The sequence below is a fragment of the Crocodylus porosus genome, unplaced genomic scaffold (assembly GCF_001723895.1).
Source record: "Crocodylus porosus isolate Cpor-Errol unplaced genomic scaffold, CroPor_comp1, whole genome shotgun sequence".
Taxonomy (NCBI): Eukaryota; Metazoa; Chordata; order Crocodylia; family Crocodylidae; genus Crocodylus; species Crocodylus porosus.
The window spans coordinates 52,340,992-52,367,372 of NW_017728947.1; the positions used below are offsets into that span (position 1 = coordinate 52,340,992).

The 26,381-nt window shown below is 42.8% G+C and overlaps 1 protein-coding gene across 4 annotated transcripts in view; it reads left to right on the top strand.

The window, feature by feature from the left end:
* TTBK2 (tau tubulin kinase 2) overlaps nucleotides 1-26,381 on the top strand; it is a 205,965-nt gene that overhangs the window by 33,521 nt on the left and 146,063 nt on the right. For 3 of the 4 annotated variants that reach the window (XM_019551473.1, XM_019551472.1, XM_019551470.1), the window contains exons 2-4: nucleotides 10,557-10,625; nucleotides 13,032-13,191; nucleotides 23,649-23,796. In XM_019551473.1, the coding sequence (XP_019407018.1) occupies nucleotides 13,123-13,191; nucleotides 23,649-23,796 (217 nt within the window). In that variant the 5' untranslated portion in view covers nucleotides 10,557-10,625; nucleotides 13,032-13,122. The remainder of the gene's footprint in view (nucleotides 1-10,556; nucleotides 10,626-13,031; nucleotides 13,192-23,648; nucleotides 23,797-26,381) is intronic. The other variant, XM_019551471.1, reaches the window with a different exon arrangement.

Below are 26,381 nucleotides of genomic sequence, written 5' to 3' on the forward strand. Positions count from 1 at the left end.
CACAGGGCACCACAGTGATTGACTTCCATCAGCCACCACCCTCTGGGTCCTACCACAGAGCCAAATCCCCAGTCAGCGGATCGTGGTGTGGCCAAGGCCGCAGTTGGCCGGTTTTACTAAGGGGTGATCATGGGATACCAGATCAAAGGCTTTTTTGAAGTCAAGATATATGACATCAATCTCTTCTCCTTTGTCCAGGTGATGGGTCACTTGGTTGTAGAAGGAAATAAGATTGGTCAAGCAAGACCTACCCACAACAAACCCATGTTGGCTATCCCTCAGTATGTTGCCTTCAACCAGTCTGTCGAGACTGATCTCTTTGATAATCTTTTCTAAGACCTTCCTCGGGATACAGGTCAGGCTGATAGGCCTATAGTTTGCCGGATCCACTTTCCTCCCTTTCTTGAAGACGGGCACCATGTTGTCCTTCTTCCAATCTTCTCCTGGCACTCTGGTGAAGTGCCCATTCTTGAAGATCCATGCCAGGGGCTGAGCTACAATGTTAGCCAGCTCCTTGAGTACCCTGGGGTGTGAGCTGTCAGGGCCAGCTGACTTGAAGGTGTCCAGCCTCTCAAGGTGTTTCTTTACAAGGTCAGCATTAACGGGGGGTGGGGGTGGGTAAGGAATCTCCCTCACCTGGGACTCCCTGTCCTGTAATGGGCAGCGGTATCCCATGGGACTGGTGAAAGACCAATGCAAAGTACCCATTTAGCAAGTTGGCTTTTTCCTGGGTGTTGGTTGCCAGTTGTTGCATCTGGTTCAGCAGGGGTCCAGTGTTGCCCTTGCTTTTCCTCTGGCTCCCCACGTATCTAAAATAGGACTTTTTATTGTCCTTGATACTTGTAGCTAATTGGAGTTCCGTCACAGCCATGCCTTTCCTGGTTCTCTCCCTGCAGATCCAGACTAGTGCAGAGTATTTCTTCTTGGAGGTGGATCCAGTCCTCCATTCTTTGTAGGATTGTTTTTTTTTTTTTTTGCTTCTTTTCTTTTTAGACACAGGAGGTCCGCTAGTTCCCTGGAGAGCCAAGGGGGCTGCTGTGTCCTTTTTCTGCCTTTCCTCTGAGATGGGATAGACTTTGCTTGTGCATCCAGGGTCACTCTTTTGAGGTGCAACCACTCATCCTGAGCTCCCCTCCTCTTTTGGGTTGTGGCCCTTTAGTGCCTCCCTGATGAGCCTCTTGAGCTTGTCAGAGTCAGCTTTCCTGAAGTCTAGGACTTCTGTATTGCTGACTGACTTGCCAGCTTTATGGCAGATGGTGAAGGTGATCAGCTTGTGGTCACTGTCACCCAGCTTCCCTTCAATCATTAGGTTGCTGATTAGGTCGTCCCCCATTTCCAGTACCAGGTTGAGCAGTGCTTTACCTCTTGTCTGCCCGTAGACTTCTTGAGTCAGGTAGAGGTCATCCATGCATGAGAGAAAGTGTGGCGACCGCTCGGATTTGGCCAAGCGCTCTTTCCCCCAAGATGTCTGGGTAGTTGAAGTCTCCCATGACAACCACGCACCAGGAGCATGCAGCCTCAGCCAATTCCCTGGTGAACTCCTTCCTGGTCAAGCTCTTGATCCTAGGTAGGAGGTCTGTAGCAGACTCCCACCATTGTGTCCCCTGTGCTGTATTTCTCATGGATTTTAACCCAGAAGGTCTCTAGTTGTACACCCTGGGCACCAGTGTCGGCTTGCAGGGACTTAGCTTTCCTTGACATAGAGAGCTATACTCCCTGCCCCTTATGTCCACTTGATCCCTCCTGTACAGGGTATAGCCATCTATACGCATGGTCCAGTCATGGGTGGGAGTCCCACCAGGTCTCTGTTATACTTATGACATCATAGTTGTTTGTGTTAAGCAGGATTACAAGTTCCTCCTATTTATTGCCCCAGGCTCCTGGCATTTGTGTACAGGCAAGCAAGTGTCCCTTTGGGGACCCTTGCCTTGCCCACAGCTCGCTCCAGGGCTGGTACAGGGGTGGGCTCCTTTAAGTGCCTTGGCCTGCTGGCTTTACAAGGGTTGCTCAGCCAGCCAGCTGTGGCAGTAGTCCCCCAATCCCCCAGCAGGCTCAGTTTTTCAAGTGCAGTAGAGCAGGTCAGGCAGTCCAGAGGGGAGAGGTGGAGGCCATCCCTTCCCAGTAGCTCACTGCCTCTCTCGCCAAAGAGCGTACTGTGGTCATGGAAGCCAAGTCAGAAATGGACACTTGTAGCATAGCAGTTAAGTTGGTTATTAAAGAACATTTCTGGTAGTACATTTTTTGTTAAAACAGTAATGCACAAGATAAGTGCATGTAGCATGCTGTTTATTGCTGGTGATTTTAAAATGTTGAGCACTTCAATTTCAGCATATTCTTGGCTACTGACTTGCTTGCTCTAGAGGTCGAAGCATGTTCATCCTGTATGGCTTGCCACTTGACTACTAGGCTTGTCACTTTAAATAATCTGGAGTTCTGTCAATCCTTCAGTTAGTGAATCACACTCTGCTGCAATACCTTTTTAGTTTAAGAAGTCTATCTTGAACTCTTCCTCTCTTGTGTAGTTATCCGAATTCTATTTTAGAAGGATATTTTACCTTAAAATAGCTTTTCTTTAAGTTTTCTCATGGCTCTTAAGCCTACTAAGCTACAGAAACCTGACATGAATGCCACAGGCACTAAGTTATGGAATTTTTCTGACGTGACAATTTGCCCTTCAAAATTGACTTTCCTAGAATGCTTTACATCTGAAGAGCAATTCATTCAACAAGCAGATATCAATCAAGAGAAAAAGTTGTTCGAAGAAAATTTGGGTCATCTCAACCAGTAAGATGCAGCCTTAGTTTCCAGAATGCGTACACTTAAATCTTCAACATATTTTTCTAATATTTATGCTTATTTTAATTAATAATTATGACAGCAGCCATGTTGGGCTTTTGATCAGGTATATTATTGGATACATATACTTAAGATCATATGTGGACCAATGACTGTGAACCTCTGTCTTCAGAACTCAGCAATATATTTTGAGAAAGTACTTCTCAGTTTTTTCACTATGTTCTTTTTTTTTTCCTGTTGAAACTGCAAATGAAGAATTAACCGCATGGGCAAGCAAGCTTGCAGGATGACATGCTTCAGCTGTTGAAAGTATGGATATTCGATATCTCAAAACATAGTTAAAGTATTTTTATGGCCCTGCCACATATACATAATTTTAATGGATCTTATGTTGGAACTACCAGTGTCTGCTTACAGCATTTCTGTACAACAAATACTTTCTCTTTTTTCTTTTGTTTCTTGCCCAGCTACCATGCCATGCTGTAACAATTATCATAGCAGTTCTGAGTTTTTTAGGCCTTATAAACCTTCACCTATACCCTAGACTGCTGGTGGGAGCAGTAAGCTTCTTAGACAGTGACATATAAATAAATGGCATGGAAGTCATTTGATAAAATTAATGTGGATGGAGACTATAGTGAGAGATAAGGAAAGCTTATCATGTTGTTGCCCAGCAGGTCATCTTTTGATAAGATGATTGTCACTCAAACCTAAGCCTTGTGCTCTATTCCTAGCACGTATTTTCCTTTGTTACACTTTTGCATCAAAGAGGTGATTCTAACCTGTCAGAGCCCAAAGACAATTGATTTAAAAAAAACAAACAAACCCAAAAAACAAAACTTGAACATGCCATTGTTTTTAACAGCTTTGTTACTGAGAGGTTAATATTATTGCTTGTTCTCTCATTAAATAGATTAAGTAGATTTGGGAATGTTGAACTTTACCATTAGGCAGGTACACTGCCTGGTGCTGGCAGAGAATATTGTCAAGATTAGTGTTTTAGACCTAGTACAAAAATCTTGATAGGATTAGAAAAAAGTCTTTCAAAATCCTGACTATGCATTGTTAATGATCTCCCTCTAGCAGGTATCTTGTCATCCTTGCTTTATGATTCATAACCCTGTAATAGAGGCTCTGTCTGGCTTCTTACACCCTGCCAATAAAGGACCTTTGGGGAAATAAATAATTGTAAAGTCCTGTTTGAGCGCACACAGCATAAGAACAGAGATGTAGTGTTTGAATGATTTTGAACATGTTAGTTTTTGATCAGGTTTCAGTATACCATGTTTTTTCAGTTGTGTATTCTGTATTTAATTGCATATTGCAGTATCTAGGCACAGGTTGCATTTACCCTCCCTGACTGCAATTAGAATGCATATAAAGAGGAGATCCTCCTACAGCAGTGGCTCAATCAATCAGAGCCTGTCAAAATGAAGCTTGTAGAAAAAATGAATATAAATATGCTCTAGAATCCTTTTTTCTGCTTTCCCTTTGTGATTCTGTATGATGTATGTACACCTTGCATAACTGGCATTGTACAGTTGCTTTAGCAAAGGCTTAAGATTTTTTAAGAGTCTAGTCCTGGGGCATTTCTCCATGATCCAAGGCAAAGATATCAAAGGTAGTTTTGCACACATGGGCTCCCAAGCTAGATGTAAAATAGCTGTATTCTGCAGTACTAGTTAGCATAGGTATAGCACTTTTGGGCCTGCTAGCTAGATGTTGGAGGCTTCTTTTACCCTTAGTTTCACTCTTCCAATTCTCAAATTTCCACCAAGATCAATATAATTATGTCCATTGATTCTTGGCATATTGCCTGGAATTTTGGGTTTAATTGTTTGTGGCACTCTAACGTTACTGTGTTACAGACCTACAAGAACGAGCTACTGCTTTGGTATGGCAACCAGTTGACAGCTGCAGCTTTGTACATTGAACCAGTAGGTCCTCATTGTCAAAGGTCATGTGGAGCTATGGAAAAAAAATGCCACCCTAGCTGATTGATTGTCTTTTTTGTCTAGCCATAGTTGCGTCCTCCCTGCGTAAACTGGAGGTGTCCATATTCTCCTACTTGGACAATTGACTAATCATGCAGTGCAAGTTATTAATAGTAGAATTAGTATGGATAATACTTTGGAGTGTCAGAAGATTGATTTGCCATCATTTGGCATTTAAAGTTAGTAGGATTGTTGATAACAGATGCAACGTCCTAACTTTTATCTCCAGTAGACAACCTGTGTAAAGGTTATAAAGGTATTATTTCAGTTACGAGGTCCCAGCTTCCAAATCATGCTGTTATTGCAGTACTGTGTTACCATCAAAAAACCACAATCGCCTAATGCAGGGGTGTCAAATGATGGCCCGTGGGCTGAATCGAGCCCACTGATAGTCTGGTGAGCTTCTGGAAGTGCATACCATTGGCTTTGCACTGCTGCACGTGCCTGGCACTGCAGACCAGCCAGAGTTTTGTGTGATTGGGCAGTGGCACAGAGCTGGGGGGGTGTGGCTGCATGGAAATGCTTTTAGTCATCAGTGCTAGGAGTGTGTTCAAACCATGCTTGTATAACACTTAGCCCTTCTCCTGTGCTGTATATTTTCAAAGAATTCTGCAAAAAGTATTTATTGTAACACTGGTTTTAGGTACTTGCAGAATAGGCCTGCTATTCCGATGCCGAGAGTGAATGCTTAATGTAAATGAGCAAATTAAGGGTTTCTTTGAAGAGGCTGTCATGAAAGGTACATTATAATAAATGGTGTGAAAAAAACACAACTGACCTATGTATTAGTGACTGGGGCATGAGCAGTTGGGAATGGTCACCTGACATACAGGCAGAGTCAGAGCCAGGTTTTCAGGGAGCTGGGGGTCTGGAGATGCCAGAAGTCAGAAGTGGAATCAGGAGCCAAAGCTGGAGTCAGGATATGCCAGGAGTCAGAACCACAGTCAGCTAGCATTCAAAATCAGAGATGCAATAGGTGAAGCAGGAAGCACAAAAAGGTCAGGTGCATATACCTAAGTCTTTGCCTGGACAGAGTGCTGCAGGCTGAGGCTCAGGATGGAGTACTGCAGGCTTTAAACTTTAAAGTCTGGAGTGGGTACAGCCTGTTGTGTGTGACTTCTGGATTAGCTACTCTGCTCCCCTGGGACCAACTGGGCCCCGGGCATTGATCCAGGCTTGCTGCAGGTGAGGCCTGTTCCCCTGCAGCCTCAGGGGATGAATTGCCTTGATTCTCTGATTGCCCTGGCTGAGCCCAGAGCAACCGTAGTTCAGATTTCTTTTTACCATTAACTTACTGTAGACTTAAAACAGAAATGTAGTTTTTTGGCTGATTTACATTACAAATTTTCTTTTGGTCTCTGGTAGATTTGGGGAATTGGTAAGGATATAAATTTGTGTTTGAGTTGAGAAGGTAAGTCTTGGTTGGAAGTGAATTTAGACTCTGGTTTTCTTATTTGTAATGAGGTCCACATATCCCAAAGAATGGATCTCTGCTCAAGGCTGCCTTGGAAAAAGACCAAGCATATTAATCATTGGCAGGCATAACTAGGACAGGGAGACTAGGGATGCTGCTTTTGGTGAGGTGGAGAGGGGCAGAAAAAATGCTACCAGTTCAGCTGTACAATCCTGTTTAGTGGCACCACAGCAGCCAGAATTCATGGCTGGCCTTGTGATGCAGTTGGTCTAGGCACCTGGCTGTGTTACACCTGTGGTGGCAGGGAATTAGTGGCTCTGCCACCAGCAGTCTTAGAGGCAGGCAGGCAGGCCACGTCTTAACCATTGCAGAACAGATTTGTAGGGGGGAGGGGGAAAAAAAGCTTGTTTAAAATTTCCAGGTCATCAGGATCTTACTTTCATGGTGAGGCAGTGCCCTTTCTTAAACTTTTGCATCTTGCTGCCAGAAACTGCTGCTTGCACCTCCTCTGCTGATTTTGACTTCCTGTCTGGAGATTTGAAGAGACCCTTTCAAGTGCATAGACTGGAACAGGATTTCCTTCAGCCCCCTCACTCCCTCCCTTCCCCCCCCCCCCTTTTTTCAAGCAGGATGGGTCCCAGGAAGCAGTAGCAGCACTTCAGCAGCAAAATCCCTTGGTGTAGCCCAGGCTCTGGATTCAGCACAAGTGAGTGCCTTCTCTGACACATAGCTTGAAGCAGAGTACAAGATGTCCAGGGAAACTTCTTGCTCAGCCTCTTACTCCCATGTCCGCTACCCCAACTTTTGACTGCGGAGCAGCTGCCCAACCCCTCCCTCCGTACTGTTGTAGGGGCAGGAAGCTACAATTAGGAATGCAGACATTTAAAAAAAGCCTGAATCCTCTCTTCTTACTGCCCGGTCTTTCTGTGGCTCCGGGTTACTTTCAGCTAGTAATGTCAGCTCAGCTGTGGTATCTGGAAACAAGTCAGTGATTCCCTTTAAACTTCTAGTGTTGGAGCATGTGCTTCTGGGATGAGTTCAGTGCAGGCCCAGAAATCTTTTGAATAGAGTTTAGGACCTTGGAAAGCTCCTTCTGGACCTTGACAAGCATAAACTTTGAGACTGAACTTACTTTTTTAAGTCTGGAGTGGTTTGGGGGGAAGGGGATGGACCTGTGAGGTTCCTCTTCTTCTTGGTCTGAAGAGGATGATCAAAGAGGACATTAATAAAATAATCTTGCTGGTGTTCACAAACTTCTAGATGTCCTGACAGAGGAAAGCTGAAAGGAAAGAGACAGAGCTCCTGATACTCCTCCTCCTCATTGCAAAGTATAAGTGCAAAGCAAATTTTGCCTTTTGATCATATAAATTCACAAAGTGCAGGAGTATGAGTTTCCTTAGCTCACTTTCATAGATACAGGATGGGTAGACATGATTTCTTGAGTTTTTTCCTGATCACCCTCTCTAATGCAGCACTGGAAAATTCATGCAGAAATAACAGACCTGGGCTGTTTCTTCTAAGTTTGTATGTACCCCAACTCCTAAACAAAGGAAAATCCTTCTTGCTTAAGAGGAGAAGATAAATGCTTCTAATTAGAACTGGAAACTCAAATATTAAAATTAAAAGACTTTGAGGATATTGGGGCTCAGACCTCATCTCTTGCTATTGTGGGTGGCAGGCGGGAGGGGAAGCGCTCTTGGCTTTGCACTTGGTGGTGGCAGTCAAGCTGTGCCCAGGTTCTGATGAACAAGAGAAGAGGTGCTGGCTCCTACCCTGGGGATCTTTAAGACAAGGCTAGACAATCACCTTGCTGGGGTTGTTTGACCCCAGTACTCTTTTCTGCCATGGCAGGGGGTCGGACTTGATGATCTGCTCAGGTCCCTTCCGACACTACTAACTATGAAACTATGAAAAGTTGTCGTTAGCCTTCTGAGCACTTTAAAGCTATGATTTAGGTCCTCAGTTGTTGTAGGTGAGCTAACTCTATTCCCCCTCTGGCACCTTGGTGTGTAATAAGGGGATATGTTGCCCTACCGAAAAACTTGAAAAAGTGTGGGATTACTGTCCTTTGCTGCTACAGTGAGTCCCCATGTGCTAATGTCCTCACTTTTGCTTACAGCTTCTGTGGAGGTCACCATGCCTTGCCACCTTCTGCATGTTTTAACTCCAGCAGATGTTTAGGGAATGATATGATTTACAGCAGCCTAGATACAGAAGATCTGGCAAGCAGTAACAAGCTTCTTCATTTCTTTCCATGTCATATTCACCTTCCTGGCCTTCATATAGAAGGCTAAAAGTTTCCTCAGTGTACATTTTCCTGATATCACCACCAGAAATAAATGTGCCTGTTTTCATGGTGATAATGAACTTGGGATTTCTAACTGGGAGAGAGAATTTTGTGAGTGGTCTTTTCTATAAGCAGGTTCTTTGCAGACAAGTCCAGAACGGCATCAACTCAACTTATTTTTCATGCATAAATATTGTGTAAAGCCAAAAAAAATAAATAAATTGGAATTGTCATGTTTTATCCCAAGTGCCCCTGTACACTTCTGTAATCAGTGCTGACATGGGCAAACAATATTGCAAGTTTTTCTCAGTCTGGTTTAAAAAAAAAAAAAAAAGCAAACTGTAGTATCTCAACAGACCTGTGAAAAAAATCAAAATTTGCAATAGAGATCGTAAAATCCACACTAGCTGCTAGCAATGAAAGGGGTATACAATATTGGTAGAGTTGGAGGCTACTTGGTTCTGAATCCCAATTTGATAGTTTTATGGATGTTTCCTGTACTTTGTTCTCAGAAGTGAATTCCGCAGGAACAAGTCCTCATCCTTTGGCTTATCTCTAGTATCACGGAAGCCTTTGAAAATGTAGGTAGTGTTAATAGCAGCCCTCCAACAGATCCAGTCAAACAGGAAGGAATCCACATCTACCACTTCCTCCTCACTCAAACTTACTCACAGCTACTGCCACAGTTTTTTTTGACTGTCAGTGCTGTCTCACTGGCTCCCTCATCTTGGAGTGGAAACAGATGCTGTCTTCCTACAGAGTTTCTTATTGAAGGAAATACTGGAGAAGCTGAGAAGACTTATCAAAATAGCTTCTCAAGGGACATATCCATTCATATGTTTTTTCTCTTCTAAGATCAGTGTTCTGTGTGGATATTCTTTGTGGGGTGTGCTTGCATTAGACCTCTACAGAGCTTCTTACTTTTTTTCATTTGTATTATCTGCTTGCCAGCAGAAGACTTTCACTGCAGGAACACTTTCAAATCTGAGTCAGAGTAGATTCAAACCAGGCTTTCTAATAGACAAAGCCACCTGGTCAGATATTGTCATAGATATAAGTCTTGGGCACTCACATGATATAAAGGACTGCCCCTAGAAACTGGTCCAAATGAAAGCAATTGCAGTATAAACTAGCAGAAGCTAGGGACAAAGGCTCTATTCCCTCTCATGTGCTGATTTTGACAGACACCACATCAAACCATGTCAGATGTTAAAAGACAAAAGGGAACAACAGTGACAGGGAGGATTTTTACTTGTTGCTGACTTGGGTGAAGGAAAATCTGGTGTCGGCTTGCTCTGTTCACACCCGAGGGGAAAGTGAAGGTTATGCCTATTAGGTTTAGCAGGCATAACTAGAGACCATGCAGAGAAACAACAGTACTCCCAAAGGTGTTTTTATTCCATAGTAAAGGAATTTGGTTTCAACAATAGATCTGTTTGCGTCCCACTTGCAATTACATCTTCAGTAGCAAGAGTTCATTCCATCACTCCTGTGGACACTTTGTAGACCAGAAAGACTGTAGAAAGAAAATGGCAAGGCAGCCACACAGTCATTTCTTTCTTCCTCCTTCAGATGGTACAGATGAGACTGTTATAATCTGAGGGAATTTTCAGTCAATAGGTGCTCTTGCTGTAGTGTTACAGTGACTATTGTGAAATGATGCCTTTTTTACTGTCTGCACATAGATGTATATAGCTCCCAATCTGAGTGGGCATATGGTGAAAAGCCTGGTGTTATGGATAAGAATAAGAAAATTTAGCTGCACCTTTCTGGAAAATTTCCTTTTTTGGAGTGGTGCATTCCAGATGTCCAACCTATCAAAGAATGGGTTGTTTAATTGAGAAGGTAACAGATAAGTAATTGGCACTCGCAATTTGTTGTTTATTCAACTCTTGCTTCAGGATGCTTGTTCTGTTTAGTCTCAATGATTCATCTTTTCTCAGTGATACAGAGCAGTTAAAGATTTCCTAAAACATGGAAATATCTTAGATGGCAGTTTCTCAGAAGTGGAGGAATACACCTTCTATTTTGAGTTGACAGAAAGTTTTTTTGATTTGCCTTCTAGGCTGCAGAAAGCAAAGACCCAGTATCATGTATCTGTAGACCTTATTTTTTCCAGAAAGGAAAATTTCAGGTAAAGCACGTGTACATTTTTTGTAATTTTTATATTTATAGACAATTAATAGCAGTATGGTAGACAAAATGTATCCTTATTTACCCCAATCCAAGATGAGGTTTTTTCCCCCTCCATTCAACTTGATGCAGGGGGGTGAAGGTGGGGAAGAAGCTCCTCACCTTGGAATTGAGTACATGGCTGGTCAAATTGAGTACCTGGGCTCAGGGTCAGAGCTGCAGCCACTGCCCCTTCACCTGCCCTGTGCAACCTCTGTTCCCACTCAAGTTCCCGGTCACTTCTTCTGCCTGCTTTCTCTCCCCCACACTGCTGCTTACCTTCAGTTGCAATTCTGTCTTTGTGAGCACAGACCAAATGGTAGCTCCAGCCCACTTCTGACAAGGCCGCACCAGTGGTGGCAGCTGCAGCCTTGGTTCCTGCTCCAGGTCTGACCCAGTCTCAGGGCCAGAACTGCAGCTGCTGCAGCCACTGCTGACTGGCTAGTTGGAGCCACCATGTACTCTGTGCCATGAGCTGGTGCAGGGCTGGAGCCATGACTAAGGGTAATTGGAAGGGAGGCAGGGTAGTGGGGAAAGTGCCATTGGGGCAGCAGCAGAGATAAGGGGCAAGGTGAGGGGAAGGGCAGGGACCAAACACCAGTGGGCAACAGGCACTATGAGTGGGCAAATGCAAGGGACAGGTGTGTGGGGGCAGGAGTCAGGCCAGTTGACACTCCCATTGCCTGCCACCCCAACATGCATCCCTGCCACTGCTTTCTCTGCTGCAGTGGAGGGGAATGAATTAAGACCATCCTCCAATATGGCTCTAAATATGAACTTTAAATATAAAAAATTATAACAAGCTCCTAAATTTTCTGTGTATAGAATCAAATTATTGTCGGGGGAGGAGGTGTTCTTAAATTTGTAATCTTCTTGGATTTGAGTAAATATAAAATTACCTACAAGGATTTGACTAATGCAACATTCCAAACTCTTTTGCAAACTGGAAATTATATTGTATATTCAAGTTTACATTCATAAATGAGCATTATTTTGATACTAGATTCAATATATTTAACTTTGTCCTCAAACTGTGAAACTGCTGCAGGCTCTTGTAATGACAACATAGCTGTAATACAGAAATTGCCAGAAGGGAAGCTGGGTTTTGGCAGCAGAATAGGAGACAGTTGGAGCTTTTTGCACCTGGGAAGCTGTAAATGGTGATAGGATTCTTGGCATGCATGAGCTTAAGGCAAGAAGATGCAATATGGCATTGATTATATTTAGGTTTTTTTATTTGGAAGATTTTCTTTGCAACCAAGAGGGCTGGAGTTAGGTCAAGGTTTTAGAACACTTCTTTTCTCTTTTACCTGTATCAATAATTGACTGGCCAAATTGTGCCCTGTGGTTTTTTGTTTTTGTTTTTTTCCCAAAGGAGTTTAGGGCTCACAGCTTAAGATGACTTAAGCATTTTCAGATTAGGTAGAGATTCATGGGAGGCACATGCATTTGGTGACAAAAATAGCTTTACATAGATTCAGAGGTAGGTTAATAAATTGAAAGATGAACCTGACCTTCAGCTGATTTGTCAGTGATCTGCGTTTATGTTACATTGGGCCAGAATGCCCAAACTTGGCACGGTTGGACCTGTTTAGTAATGGAAGGGTAAGATCTCCATTAAACTGGTTGCTAATTGGATAGAAAAGCTAAAGAGAACCTTCTCCTGGTGTCAGTGTTACACTCAGAACCTAAGAAACTTTGTTGGTTTTTTAAATCCTTTTTTGAATGAGCAATATAAACCTAGATCTTGCCTGTTTGTGATTATTAGGTATTTAGTGGCTTCAGTTTATTTATAGCATTTTCATGTACTGCATAGATATTAAACACAGGTGGCAAGACTTCTTTTGCTGTTGTCCATGTAGTAAACCAGTGGAGGCCAACCTTTCAGGCAGACATGGCACAACTTAGCCCTGCATCCTGCTTAGGTGTCACTCTGATACCTTTCCCTTGCCTGATCCGTTGCTCTGTTTTTTGCTTCCTGGCATATTTGCTGCTATGCTGCCTGGCCCTCTGATTAACCATGTGCCACAAAGAAAGGCTGCCCATGCCACTTGTGGCACATACATGCCACAGGTTGGCCGTTCCTTCATTGAACTGCTGTATTGCCCATACTTAAAATTTTTCGTTCGTCTAATTGTGCAGATTAGTATAATGCAAAATTGTAATGCATATAAACTACAATTTTATGTATGTATAATAATAAATAAGACTACTGACACATACCACACTGTAGAATTTAAAATGCCTGAAATAGCAACAGGCATTAGAGCTTTAAAATATTGACATCCTGAGGTTTTATTTGTGAGTTTAATTGTGCAGCTGTAACTACATTTAATGAACTCCTCTGTGCTGATTTCTGTTTCTTTAGCCTCAGGTTAAATGGAAGCCACCTCTGGGAACTAGTTGATCTGTACTGACGTAGACTCTGCATAGCAACTACATCGCATCAGGAGGTTGCAATGAGTGGAGGAGGGGAGCAGCCAGACATCCTCAGTGTGGGAACTTTAGTCAAAGAAAGATGGAAAGTGGTGAGTGTCTTTTTTTCCCCGCCCCCCCATCTTTTTTTTTTAATGTAACTTGCTTGATTATCAACATTTACTTGCATCATCCCTTATCCCATTCTTCTTTTCTAGTACTTATGGTTGTAACAAGTGGGCTGTCCCTAAGCTGGTCCTGAATGTTGACCCATCCACTTTTCTAGGGCAGTATCCTCACCTGCCACACCTTTTGATTTAACTTAAGTTGTTCCCAGGTGGGAGGCTGCTCATTTAATTGCCCTGATGCCAAGGGCTAATACATGGCTCCTAACCTCCCTTTCTACTGTGTCTGCCATCTGCAAGGCATGTTTGTGACAGGAGTATCTCCACTGGAGCCTCTCTGTTGGTGGCTCCGCCTTCTATCTTGGGCTAACTGCCTGCTTACTCGCCTGCCATGCCTTTATCTTAAATGATTGAGTGATGTAATTAGTGGGAGGCTGCCCACTTTATATGCCTGGTGCCAGGGGTGCTATCTGCGGCTCCTTTTCCTCCGCTACACCGCAGCCCAAGCCTCGCAGATGGTACTTGACATGGTTTGCCCTATGTCTTGGCCCCCTCTCACTCCGGGGCTTCCCAATGCCCCCTCTTGCTCCGGGCCTGGGGTCAATGCACCCCCAAAAGCTGTGCCCTCTGTGGCGCCAGGGTCCCCATGCTACCGTAGAGCTCCTGTGAGGCCTGCTCCAACCCCTAATAGCCTCACTCAGTCCTCCATTTAAAACAGTAAACACAAAACATAAAGCCCCTAGGCTATAACATAAAACTACACTGTCCGGTCAAAACAATGTTCTATCCCTACTGGGAAAATTCTCCAACTCATAGTCGCAACTAGGGGATGCTCATGCAGTCTATCTTCTCCTTTCTCTCTGCACTGGCCGAGCTCTCCCCTCCTTGGCCACCAGAAGGGAACTATTCTCCTGGCCTCATGCTTAGGCTTAAGAAGGGGCCAAGCCCTGCCCCTTCCTGTCAGCTGATTCCCTTGGTTCCCCTAGGGGCCAGCACCTGTGCTGCCTTAGTGACTGGTAGTTGAGCCTCCCCCTTCTCACCACTAGGGGTCTCTCCTGAGCCATTTCTGCTTGTAGGTGTAGGGTACCGAAGTGCTCTGCGACAGCATCCCTATCCACAAACTCTCCTGGCCCCTTAGCTGGGCCACAGTCAGCCTAGAGTTGGCCTCAGGCATCCTCAGACCTACCTGGGCCCCGGTGCCCACACTGGGGCTTCAGTCTTTCCACATCCCCACACTAGGGCTTCTGTGCCTAATGCCCCTTGGGCCTCAGGCCTCACTCGGTGGGCCTGGGCCCTGTATTTTTTCTGTTGGGGTATACTTCCTTAGCCTTTCCCTTCCACGAGAGGCAGTGGAGGCTGAGGCTTTCTGGTGCCCATACTCGCCCTTCACTGGGGAGGCACAGATGTGGCATTTCCTGGAGACTACCCTACCCCTAGAAGCCCCATTGCACCATCTGCCCCAGCAGGGTAGTTTTAGGTCATGCCCCAGGAACAGGAACCTCCTCCATCCCCATAGATCCTTTCCTGAATCTCCCAAGCTGTTCTGGGAGCAGCAGATCTCCAGTTGGGTGATGTTGTTCCTTTGGCTACCCTACAGCAACTGCCAGCTCTGCTTTTGGGGCCTAGCCTTGTACTCGGATTCCCAGCCTCTCCACCAATCAGGTGGCCTCCTGTCTAACATGGGCCTGCTGGATTGGGCCTGTTCCCACCTGCAGGTTGCTTACTTCCTGCTCAAACCCTTTAAAGTGGCAGGCACAACCTGTGCTCTGCCACAGTGGTGTACTATCACAAACCCCTAATCTCTACTAACCTATGTGATTTCTGTTTTAAAAAGTTCAGTCGTACATGAAATAAAGGTGGGGTATTTTTATGTCAGTTTAAAAAAGAGGGGTTTCTGTTGTTGGGTTCGTTTTTTTTGACTCGGTTTCAAAAACCCTTGACACCCTAAGGATGAGATTGTGGTCTGGATCGAGCAGATGTTATTCCTGAGTGAGCTCCAGTTAGGAATGTGGATTTAGAAGGATTTCCTGGGACCAGTGAGCTGACATGTCGTATAATCCCTTGTATGAAACTGATAAAACTTCATCTTAAAACTGTTTAGCTGTTTTGCCCCTACCCCTTCAAGTAGACATTCCAGACCCTCATTTGCTAGAAGCCTTCTAATTTTTTTATTTTTATGTTTTTTGGCCTAAATTTTATTCATTACTAGTTTATAGCCATTTTTTCTTGTGCCAACACTGGCCTTTAGCTTAAATGTCTTTTTTACCTCTTGGGTGTTAACCTGGCTCCAGAAAGTGTTTGTATAGCACAGGGGTGTCAAACTCTCCTGGACCCTTGAGCCAGAGGAATGCCAAAGGGGCCAGTTTGCAAGCCGGATTGGGCTCCAAGACTCCACCCCCCACATGCCAGTTACAGCACCTGGTCCAGCTGCTCTGGGCTCCATGCTACATGTGGTGCTGCAGGCGTTGTGTGTAGCACAGGTCCTGGATTGGCTGGATTGGGTGCTGCATGTGGCACAAATCCCAGATCAACCAAAACAAGTGCTGTTTGGTAGTCTGGCCATGGTGGGTGCCACATGTAGTATAGGTCCTAGACTGGCTGGAGTGGGCACCATTTACAACACGTGGCAGCTGCCCCCACCAGACTGCCATATGACACCCATTCTAGAATCTGTGCTACATGCAGCACATGTCCTGGACTGGTAGGGTGTGGGGTGCACTGCCTGTGACAGATCCCAGAGCGGCTGGAATGGGGGATGTCTGGTACATGTTCCAGGCCCTGACCATGAGGCTGGGCAGGTGCATGTGGATCATCTCGCTCCCTGGGCCAGCTCTGGGGGCTAGATGATGGGACACCATGAACCAAATCCAGCCCACAGGCTATATCTTTGAGTCTTCTAGTATAGTGCAATTTATATCCCCCATCAACTTTCATTTTACTAGGCTAAATAAACCACAACCTTTTTTTAAAATTTTCTCATAAGATAGGCTCTCATTTTTCCTGATCACGACTTGTCTGAGTTGGTTCAGGTTGAATTAATCTCTTGTGATCAGAAGTATCAACAGTGCTTTGTACAATGACCTTAATAGTTCCCCATCTTAACTAGAAATGTCTCTTCTGGGACATGCCAGGTTCACACTTAGTTTTTTTCACAGCCTTAACATAATGGTGGCTTATAATCCATTTTATGATTGACTAACAGGTGTGGGTCATTCTCCTCAGTCAATTCCAAATGGTGAGCTCACAGCTTATAGCAGAAATTATAGTGTTAGTTGTTTTAGTACAGTTGTATAATTGTTTTAGTCCTTATGTACATGACCTTGGACTTTTTTACTACTGCATTTCATCATTTCTATAACCTTAGTTTTCATGTTCATCTAGTTTATCCTGTATGACATCCTGATCACCCTTTCAAACTTGTGTCATCAGTAGGTTTCATTTAACACACTCCTGTTTTTTGTAATGTGGTAGCTTATAGTTACAGATCAATATGAATACAAGTCATCACATTTTGGGATTTTTCATTTCTTTCTTTCCCTTTTTTTGGTGGGGAGTTATCTGTGGTTCACTAATTTTTTTCCATTTGAAAAATTTGCCAGAACTTGTGCATCTATTATTCTGCTACATCAGAAAACCCGTTTGTGTGAATGGGTAGAAAATTACCTTGGTATATCTGATGCCTTATATATCTGGGAGTTGTGTAAAGAATTGCAGTGAAAGTGGGTTTTTTTCCGGAATGTTTGCAACTAATGTCATTGTCTTTGTACAAATGTGGAGTACTTACCTGTAATTGTTTGGAATTGCGGAGATCACCAGATTTTTTTTTTGTTAGCTTTTGATTTAATTTAAAATTCATTTTTAACCAGTTAGAGCAGTAGAGAATATTATGAGGCATGCTTATATTTGAAAAAATGACTGTAAAACTGATGTTGATGGGTCCTATGATATATCTCAGTGACATCGTATCTAATTGCCCATCCTCCAGAATGCAAAGTAGATGTGAAGGTCAGGCTGCATTTATTCCTTTTCACACATGATCACCAGTAACATAGTGTAGCTTGAATTTACTTAAAAATCCTGTTCAATTCATCAGGGACACTGCTCCAAGTTCATTCTGGAATAAAAATTATAGAAAATCTTAATTTTTGTTCAAAATGTATCCTCTCTAGATACTTATGTGGTTCTTACCATTGTAGCATCTGAACATTTCTCTCAACCAATAAAAAGTATCCTCTTCATCCATCCTGGTGCTGTAGCCCAGGGCAGTTCAACTTCCCTGTGGCCAGGGGGCCATACACAGTGCTATCCATATGCTGTGGGCCTCTGGGATCCCGCCCTCTGCTGTATGGGTAAGGTGGCTGTGGGGGCCTGCAAGCTGCATGTGGGTTGTGATTTGGATTGCCTTGATGTAGCCAAATATTATTCCAATTGGCAGATAGACAACAACTGAGACATAAGAAAGATTTGACTTACTCAGGGTCACATGGGAAGTCTGTAGCTGAGCTAAGAATTGAACTTCGATTTTCTTAGTCACAATCTAGTGTTTCATTTACTGGAACAGAGGTGTCAAGCTCATCCTGGTCTGGATCTAAACTGCTGGGCTTCTCAGTGGGCAGAGTGGGAGGGGTTGTAGCAATCATGGTGGTAGGCGTGGGGCAGGCAGCTTCAGATAAGGTGGATGCTTGCTGTGATGGCCTACCACCAGTTGTGCCACCTCCAAGTGGGGACAGGCTGAGCAGGACACAGTCCTCACATACCCCCCCTGCTGCTTAGTACTATATCTCCTGGGACTTGAGGGGCCTAGATTCTGTAGCAGGACCTGCCCACCACTAGCTGTGTCTCTAAATTCTATGAAGCAGTATGACATGGGTTTTATTTGGCCTGGAGCTCATGTTTGACACCTCAGTACTAGAACATCCTTTCTGTCTATCTCTTTTCTACCTCTATCTCCAGCTTACACATAGACTATGCACACTAGTCTATTAATTTAGAAGATGCCATTTTTTTGTTCATTCCCCCATATCAAAGACATTGTAACAGGGCACAGGGCCTTGAGATGTGTGTGCCTGCCACTCCTGCTATGAACATTGTGCCTTAAGAACTGGTGATTGTCATCATAGGTCAGGTGCTTGCACCTAGTTTCATGTTGCACAGAAAATTGCATCTAAAACTTCCTGTCCTTAAGCAAGGCAGCAGATGGAAGAGGTCCAAGGTCAGGGTAGAGCTTGGGAGGAAGAGCTGCTTCACCTCTCAGACAGATGGTCTGAAAGGGAGAGATGCCTTTAGAGAACAGGAGCTGGCTGGGGAAAAGCCTAAATTGTGTGGACCTGGGAAGCCCTAGAGTAAAGATTTTAAGGATTGTGAATAATACTGGGAATGGCTACTAAAAGAGAACTGTGTGTTCTCTCCCCTCCTACCTGGAAGATATAAGCCTCTGAGAATTATTACCCTTTTTGGGTTTTGTTTTTCAATTGATTGGCTTTTGTTTGTCTCTTCTACGGTTGATAAGTTTCGATAGAAAGACCTGAAAAGGGTCAGTGCTTGAAATTTTACTTCACTTTCCAGTTAGGTGATACTGCTCACCCACATTTGGTAATGGTTTAAAAATATTTTTCAAGGACACAAGTGTTCCTTCACATAATTTGATGCCTGGGTGGTATGAGATTTGTTTCCATATACGTATCTTTGTTGTCTTTACACTCTGTGACAAGTGTAAAGACCAGACTGTGAATTGAGCATGTGGGTCTCCCATTTGATTGTGAACAGTTCCTCATTGAACTACTCTGTATAGGTTTTGATGTTTCTGACTGCTATTCTGTGAAAGTATCATCTTGTTAAACTATTGTTAACTAATTATTAGTTAAAAATATCGTCTATCATTAGGTTAAGAATACCCATCTGTTCTTATGGCCTAGGGCCTACTTTGCAGAAGGAGGTAAAAAACAAAAGGAAAGGATGGCAGTTGAATAATACTGGAAAGAATTTGTAAAACCTGAAATTCTTCCTCAAGCAAATAACAATCCAGCTGATTAATATGGCATTGTGTCTAACCTATGAATATTGGTGGAATTATTTCACCAGTGAATTCAGTTAACTTTATGCTAGTCTATAAGGACCTGATCCCACTCATATTAGTTAATGGATAGGGACGTTGACTATGTTTGACTGTATTTACAGTAAGACGCAGGTGTTCTCTCTAGAATGTGTAGAAAAATGGACTTTGAATCAAACACTACAAATATAAAAAATTAACAAGCAAGTTAACCTGTAAATATGGAAAACATTACTGTGCAGTTTAACAGTAAAGTACCAAGTGTTGCCTATTTGTTTTGTGATTTGCATGTAACCGTAATGTCTCGTCTGTGCCCTTAGGATTGGGTTAATAGAGATTTGTAACCTGCAGTTTATTTGATTCTGATTTCTCCCATGCTGTATTGTTCCCTATGCAAACATAAAGAAAAGGAAGATCTCTGTCTCCAAAGAGCATATATCCTAAACCAGACAAATTAATGCAGACAAGGACAAGAAGTATGCCATACAAATAAAATGGCCCAGGTGAAGATTGATTCTGACAAGTTAATAAGCTTTAACAAAAATTAAATATTTTGAGTTTCCTGTAGGCATGGGAGAAGTGTACAATCCACAAGGATGCTAACCTTTTTGGATCAGTTTTAAGGAGGTCATTCAAAGCATAAGAAGTGATGTGGAAGAAAAACATGGCAGGGATTGTTGGAAAAATGGACACACATTGAATCTAAGATGATGTTAAAAGGTGAAAGAGTTCAAAAAGAGACCAGAAAGTTTTGGGGTAATGGGGAGTATTTAGGACTTTGCAGTCAAAGAATGGGGGGCTAAAGGAAGATTTCCAGAGGGCAATGTGCTTAGAATAGTGAATAATGTTATTGGCTGTTTTCTGTATTGACTTTAAAGGCAGTTGATCTGCATGTGGGGGAGTCGGGGATAAGGAAGTTGTGGGACACAATAATGGAAGCTTTCACCTGGACGGGGTTTGGCTACAGGGACGGAGAAAAGGCTAGATCTTAGAATATGTAAAATAAAGCTGAGTTAACATTGCTTTGAGAAACTTGGCTCTGTTTAATTGACTTTTATGGCATTAAATTCTTTTTTATATTAAATTTGTGCTCTGGTGTGCTTTGAATTGCAAGCATAAAACTTTGCTACTTATTGCTCAGCTATTGATTACCCTTGTGTACTGTATGTCAATGTAGAATGTGATCTGTAGATTTACTTGGTGTATTTTTAATTTGCAATAAGGAAATATCATGATCTAGTTACTATTCCAGCCAGCAAAATTTTTTGACTTCTTTCCCCAGGACAAGCCTGTGGTTTGCTTCCCAGTGGTTAGAAATCTCTTCTCCCCACTTGCCATCCAGGACCTACAGGTTGAATGTAAATAAGTATATTTGGATGTGACTAAATTTGCATGTTGAAATGTATACATTTTGTGTGTCAACATGGCGCACAGCCACATGAGACTTTCTGTGTTACAGAGCTTGTCCTCGCTGTAAAGTTAACTTGGGTTCTTATTTGGATCTTCAGTAGTCCTCTTGAGAGAGCTCTGTCCATCTACTTGTTTGTATGTGTGCATCTCTTCTGACCCTGTTCCCCTTCACTGCCCTTATTTGAGTTCAATGGTCCTTTATACCTGGGCTTAGATGGCTTATCAGGAGTGTCATCTAAAAGTCCAAGCAGTACTTGAAGATTGAACTGCTTGCATAATCATTCTGCAGTGTGGATGCAGGCTAAATAAGATGCAGAGGAGTGGGAGGGGAAGGTAAAATCTATCAGTCATTAAACTCCTAGGCGTGTGTTAGAAATGTGTGTGATCTGAACAGGAGATGCTTGGAAGTTGTGGCATAATCAAATGTTGCATGTTTTAAAGTTGCAAGGCACAAAATGCAAGGCTGCTCTGCAGTGCCCTCAACATTTAAAAGCAGTAGAGTGAGAGGGAAGTGGATTAAAGAGTCTGAAACAGGCCATCTCTTTGCTTATTGGTGGCACCACCTCTTTCTATATTTGACTTCCATATCAGTGTTTGACTTCCATATTCACTCTTAATTTTCTGTAGCTTCTATTGCAATCTTCCTGTTTATAACTTAGGGATGCTTTAGGTGGGGAACTAGTTCAGGTTATGATAGAAAAGGGATAACATATGACCTAAAGCTTATTTCCATTACTATTATTTACTCCACCACAATGCACTTTAAGATGCTGATGGGGCTGGCTGGGGTATAAGTGTGCTTCAGTGCAGGGGATGGCTGCCTGCCAGCTAGCCCCATACTGTAGTGCCCTCAGGCCCAGCCAGCCTCTCTGCAGCGCATTGAGATGGATCAAAACAGCTCTGGGCTGTTAGGTTGACCCCTCCTCTCCTCTCCACCGCAGGCACCCTGCCAGCTGGGGCTGCTTTGCCCTGTCCCAGGTGCATGTTTAAACACAATGCCCAGGAGCAATGAACTCTGGTTAGATATGCAGCGGAGTTTATTCAGCCACATGAATTGCACATGTAGACATGCCCAGTATCATTATAAGTATTTTCTTTTATTTCAAGGTGACAGTACACCTTCAACAGACTACTTTTTTCCTAATTGTGAAGAGGTTATTGAAGTCAAATGGGTGTTAAAAATAGTTATAAACATTTTGATTAAAAAATCCATTGGCTTATCAGTTGTTGTTTTGGTTTAACTATAAAAATGTCTGAATTCAGGTTTGGTGTGTTTTTTTTTTTCCCCTTGGGAGGGGGAAAAAATCCTTTGAAAGTCATATTTTAAGCAGCTACTAATTAAGCAAAATTCTCCTTAGTTACAAAAGTGAACCTCTTCTGTCCAGTAAACCTAAGGCGTTTGTAAGGTTAGGGAAACTGGTTAGTACCCAAGTGACTTTTTTTATACAGTTTAACTGAGCTGCTATGCTCTTGGCAAGGAAGAATTTTAACTATTTGATAAAGACTTTATTTGACTTGCTAAATGTCCCATCTGGATACTTTTAGTAATTTTTTTATTTTTCTGTAGTGGAAGAAACAGTTGGTTTGGATGGCAAAAAAATGACTTAACAAACCTGTCTGAAAGGTGCTATGAAATGCTGTATTTGACATTTTATGCACTTCTTTCTTTTGGCTCTTGACAGATAGAGAGGGCTACAAGATGTAGCCTAGAAAGGAGAAGTGAAATTATGAACACAACTTATTTCATGCTTTTTCAGCTTCCTTTCTTCATGGTAGGAACTTACAAAGATAGATTACTCTCCATCAGATCATTAAATGCATATAGGAGGTATTGTTAGAGAGGCTAATACGCTGGCTCAGTGCCTAGCTGGATGATCACCAGATCATCAGGATGCTTAGACTGCTTTCAGAATAGGGTGGTTGCATGACTTAAACAAATGACATTTAGAAAATCATGGCAGAGTAGAAGTAGTAAAAATGCCATGGGTATATTTTTTAGTGTGACCTTCCCATCACTGTAACTGGAGAGGTGAGAGAGAGAAATTGTTGTATCAGCAAAATCAGTTGGTGAAACAAACCTAGGCCACATACAGTTATGTTTCTACTGGCAGAATCCCTGCTCTTGCAGTAGAAACCATGAGTGTACAAGTTTTTGCTCAATTTCTCTCAAGGAGTATCTGCACTCTTTTTTCCTCCCCCCTTCTCCACCCTCCACAAGTCTAGGGTGGAGGGGAACAGCCACTGTTCCCCAGACCAGGAACACCCTGATCTGGTGAAGGCACAGACTCTCTGTGTGTGTGTGTGGGTGGGTGGAAGAGGGGCAGGCAAATGCAGGCAGATGCATGCTGTATGACTGTATGCTCCCTCTCCTGGAAAGATTTCTATTGAGAAATTTCCTCTTATAGAAATGAAGGCCTGTTCATGGCCCTATAATGTGATAACGTTTACTTTTTCCTTGTAATGATGAGATTTTTTTTTTAATATCACTGCATGTTTTTGTTAAATGTCATGTGTTGCTAGGAATGGCATTAGTGGAGGTGAGTACTGTGAGCAGTAGTTAAAATACATATTTAAAGGTGATCTTTTCTAAAGTTCTGCGATTTTGATTTTTTTTTGGGGGGTGGGGGGAGGGGGTTAGCTATGAGGTTAATGCAGCTGCATGCAACAGGGGATGCTGTGATGTTGCTGTGCAGTTTTATACCAGGGACTTTAAGTGCTTAATATGTAGTGTGTCTCTTTTTAAAAGAAAAAGTCATTTTAAAAATTACACTGTCCTTCAATATTTGGAGTATGTTTTTAATGGTTAACCATGAGAGTTATTATAGTTTTTAAGCATTGACTGGTCTTATGCATCTGAAAAGAAAAATTATGTTTATTTAAACATTAACATGATAGTTTCATATTGAACATGCATGGGAATATTAATACCTTTGTTTCCTTTGTCTTCTTTTTTTTATATCCTCTCTTATATTTCTCATTGCAGTTGAGGAAGATAGGAGGTGGGGGGTTTGGAGAAATTTACGATGCTCTGGATTTGCTCACCCGAGAAAATGTTGCACTGAAGGTGGAGTCAGCACAGCAGCCAAAGCAAGTTCTGAAAATGGAAGTGGCTGTATTAAAGAAACTGCAAGGTAAGGCTGTGTCTGTAACATATTGCTAAGTTTTGCAACTGCATTCCTGTTCACTAAGGATTGTATTCTGCCATCCTTTCATTGAGTAGCGTGTTTATTATTAATGACAAAGGTGGAGGTGGCTCTTTGTGTATGTTGTCACTATGAAGCCTCTAGATCTGGGCATCCTGGGCAACAAAACCATTTACTTCCACTGTGTGATCTGTTGTAAATAGGATAAGAGAAAAAATCAACAAAAAGACTTTGGAGATCTGAAGTACACTTGAGCTCCAGGTTTAGCTTTGTTCTGGATACTGTCTTACTATATTGTTAGATTTCCTGCTCTTGGTTTTTCTACTCTTACCTTTCTTTTCACATCTCCAGTTAAGATAATGTGCTTTATAAGCTATTCTTGAGTGAGGACCTCCAGATAAAATTCAAGGCAGGAATTATATATTTCTTCTTAGTGGGAAGGTTTCAGAGGATCCTAATATAAAATGGAAACTGTCTTAAAGAATATGGTGATGCTTTAACTCAGGGGTGTCAAACATGATCTGCACGCTGGATCCAGCCCATGAGATCTGGCCCACAGGGCTCTTGGAGGGGAATTTGGGGGCAGGGTGAGCAATAGCAGTGTTAATCTCTGTGTTGTCTTTAGCTGGGCGTCGGTTAGTGCTGCTGTTGCCCTCCGTTCCATCAGAAGTGAGTCCAGATCCAGCTTGCTTGGTTGGATCTAGCCTGGAGAGCCCAAACAAGTTTGGCACCCCTTATTTTCACTAATAGAGAACAAAAGAGTTGACTTGTAGAGTTCTGAAGCACTTAAAAATGCAACTAGGTAAATTTTCAGGAAAAAAAATGGGCAACTGTGGCTTTGGCTACTCCATAGTCCAGTGGCTGAGAAACTGGCTCCAAGGTCGGACCCAGAGAGTGGTAGTTGGCAAAGTGAACAAAACTCTGGCTTGCATATACTGATGCATCTCGTGCAAGACCCAAGATGTCATACTCCTGCTGTACTCAGCCTTGGTGAGGTTGCAGCTGCAGTACTGTATCCAATTCTGGGCTCCACAATTTAGGAAGGATGTGGAGGATCTTGAAAGAGTCCAGAGGAGAGCCACGTGCATGATCAGAGGGCAGGAAAACAGGCCTTATGAAGAGAGGATGCAAGCTATGGGACTCTTCACCCTGGAGAAGCGCAGGCTCAGGGGTGACTTGGTGGCAGCCTGTAAGCACATAAGGGGTGTGCATCAGGATCTGAGGGAACGCCTGTTCACCAGAGCACTCCAGGAGATGACAAGGTCCAATGGTCACAAACTCCTCCAGGATCATTTTAGGTTGGACATAAGGAAAAACTTTACTGTTTGAGCCCCCAAGGCCTGGAACAAACTCACCCCAGAGGTGGTGCAAGCACCTACTCTGGACTCTTTCAAGAAACATTTGGACACTTATCTTGCTGGGGTCCTTCAGCCCTAGCTGACTTCCTGCCCCTTGGGCAGGGAGCTGGACCCAGTGATCTTAAGAGGTCCCTTCCAGCCCTAATGTCTACGAAAAGTATGAAAATCCAATTTTGTCAAACATTTTTTGTTTTTTGGGAAAGCAATTAAGCCTTCAGATAATAAAACTAAAGATTATTTAACTATTTTCATACAATCAAACTTTGGAGGATTTGATGCATGCAGTACCAGAAATATACTGTCTGCAGCATCAGGGTTCCAGAGTACATTTTGTAATGATATTACTTACAGATAAAATCTAACATTTGATATTGAGGCAAAATTGTAAAACATGGGTAAAATAACTAAGTATTCAGGGGTAGGTGAGGGGTTAATATTTTGAGTATTGGAGGATCCATGTTACTCGGACAAAAAAAGAATAGTTTTTGCACCTAGAGTGTTTCGAGTACTGTTTGCTCAACAGACAAGAAGTTGGACTAATGCAAGTAAAATTATTTTCTGGCATAGACTACCTAGCAGGAAGAATTTCTGGTCACTTTTCTATTTCTGCGGGGTGTCAGAGTACAAAGACAAAAGGTTTCAGAGAGAGACACAAGGAAGAAAATGGCCAATAAAAGGCTGTTTGCAAGGCAACTTTACAGCTGTTTCTCGCATAATATTGTCCTTTCTGTTCCACATGACCCATAGGAAGTTGACTTGAACTACTAGTTGATATGATTTACTTTCTTCAAGTCCTTCCCTTGACCTGTCCCATTGCTGATATAGAGGAGGCTAAATGGCAGAGAATTTCAGTTATTTTTGTGAAAATGTTTTGATATTTAATGTCCTTTCTGACCAGGTTCAGTGCACATCTAATATATCTTCTTAAAGATTTTATTTTTGCTGTCTTGAGAGACATATTTCCCTTTCTCATGATATACTGATTTCATTCTGACAAAGCTGAAGTCAAAGACAAAATACTTCAGGGTAGGGAGCACTTTGGTAGCAGTTCTCTTCTCCTAGTATTTTCATACATTTCATAGACATTAGGGCTGGAAGGGAGCTCAGAAGATCGAGTCCAGCCCCTTGCCCAAAGGGCAGGAAGTCAGCTGGGGTCATAGGATCCCAGCAAGATAAGTATCCAATTTGCTCTTGAAGGTGTTCAATGTAGGTGCT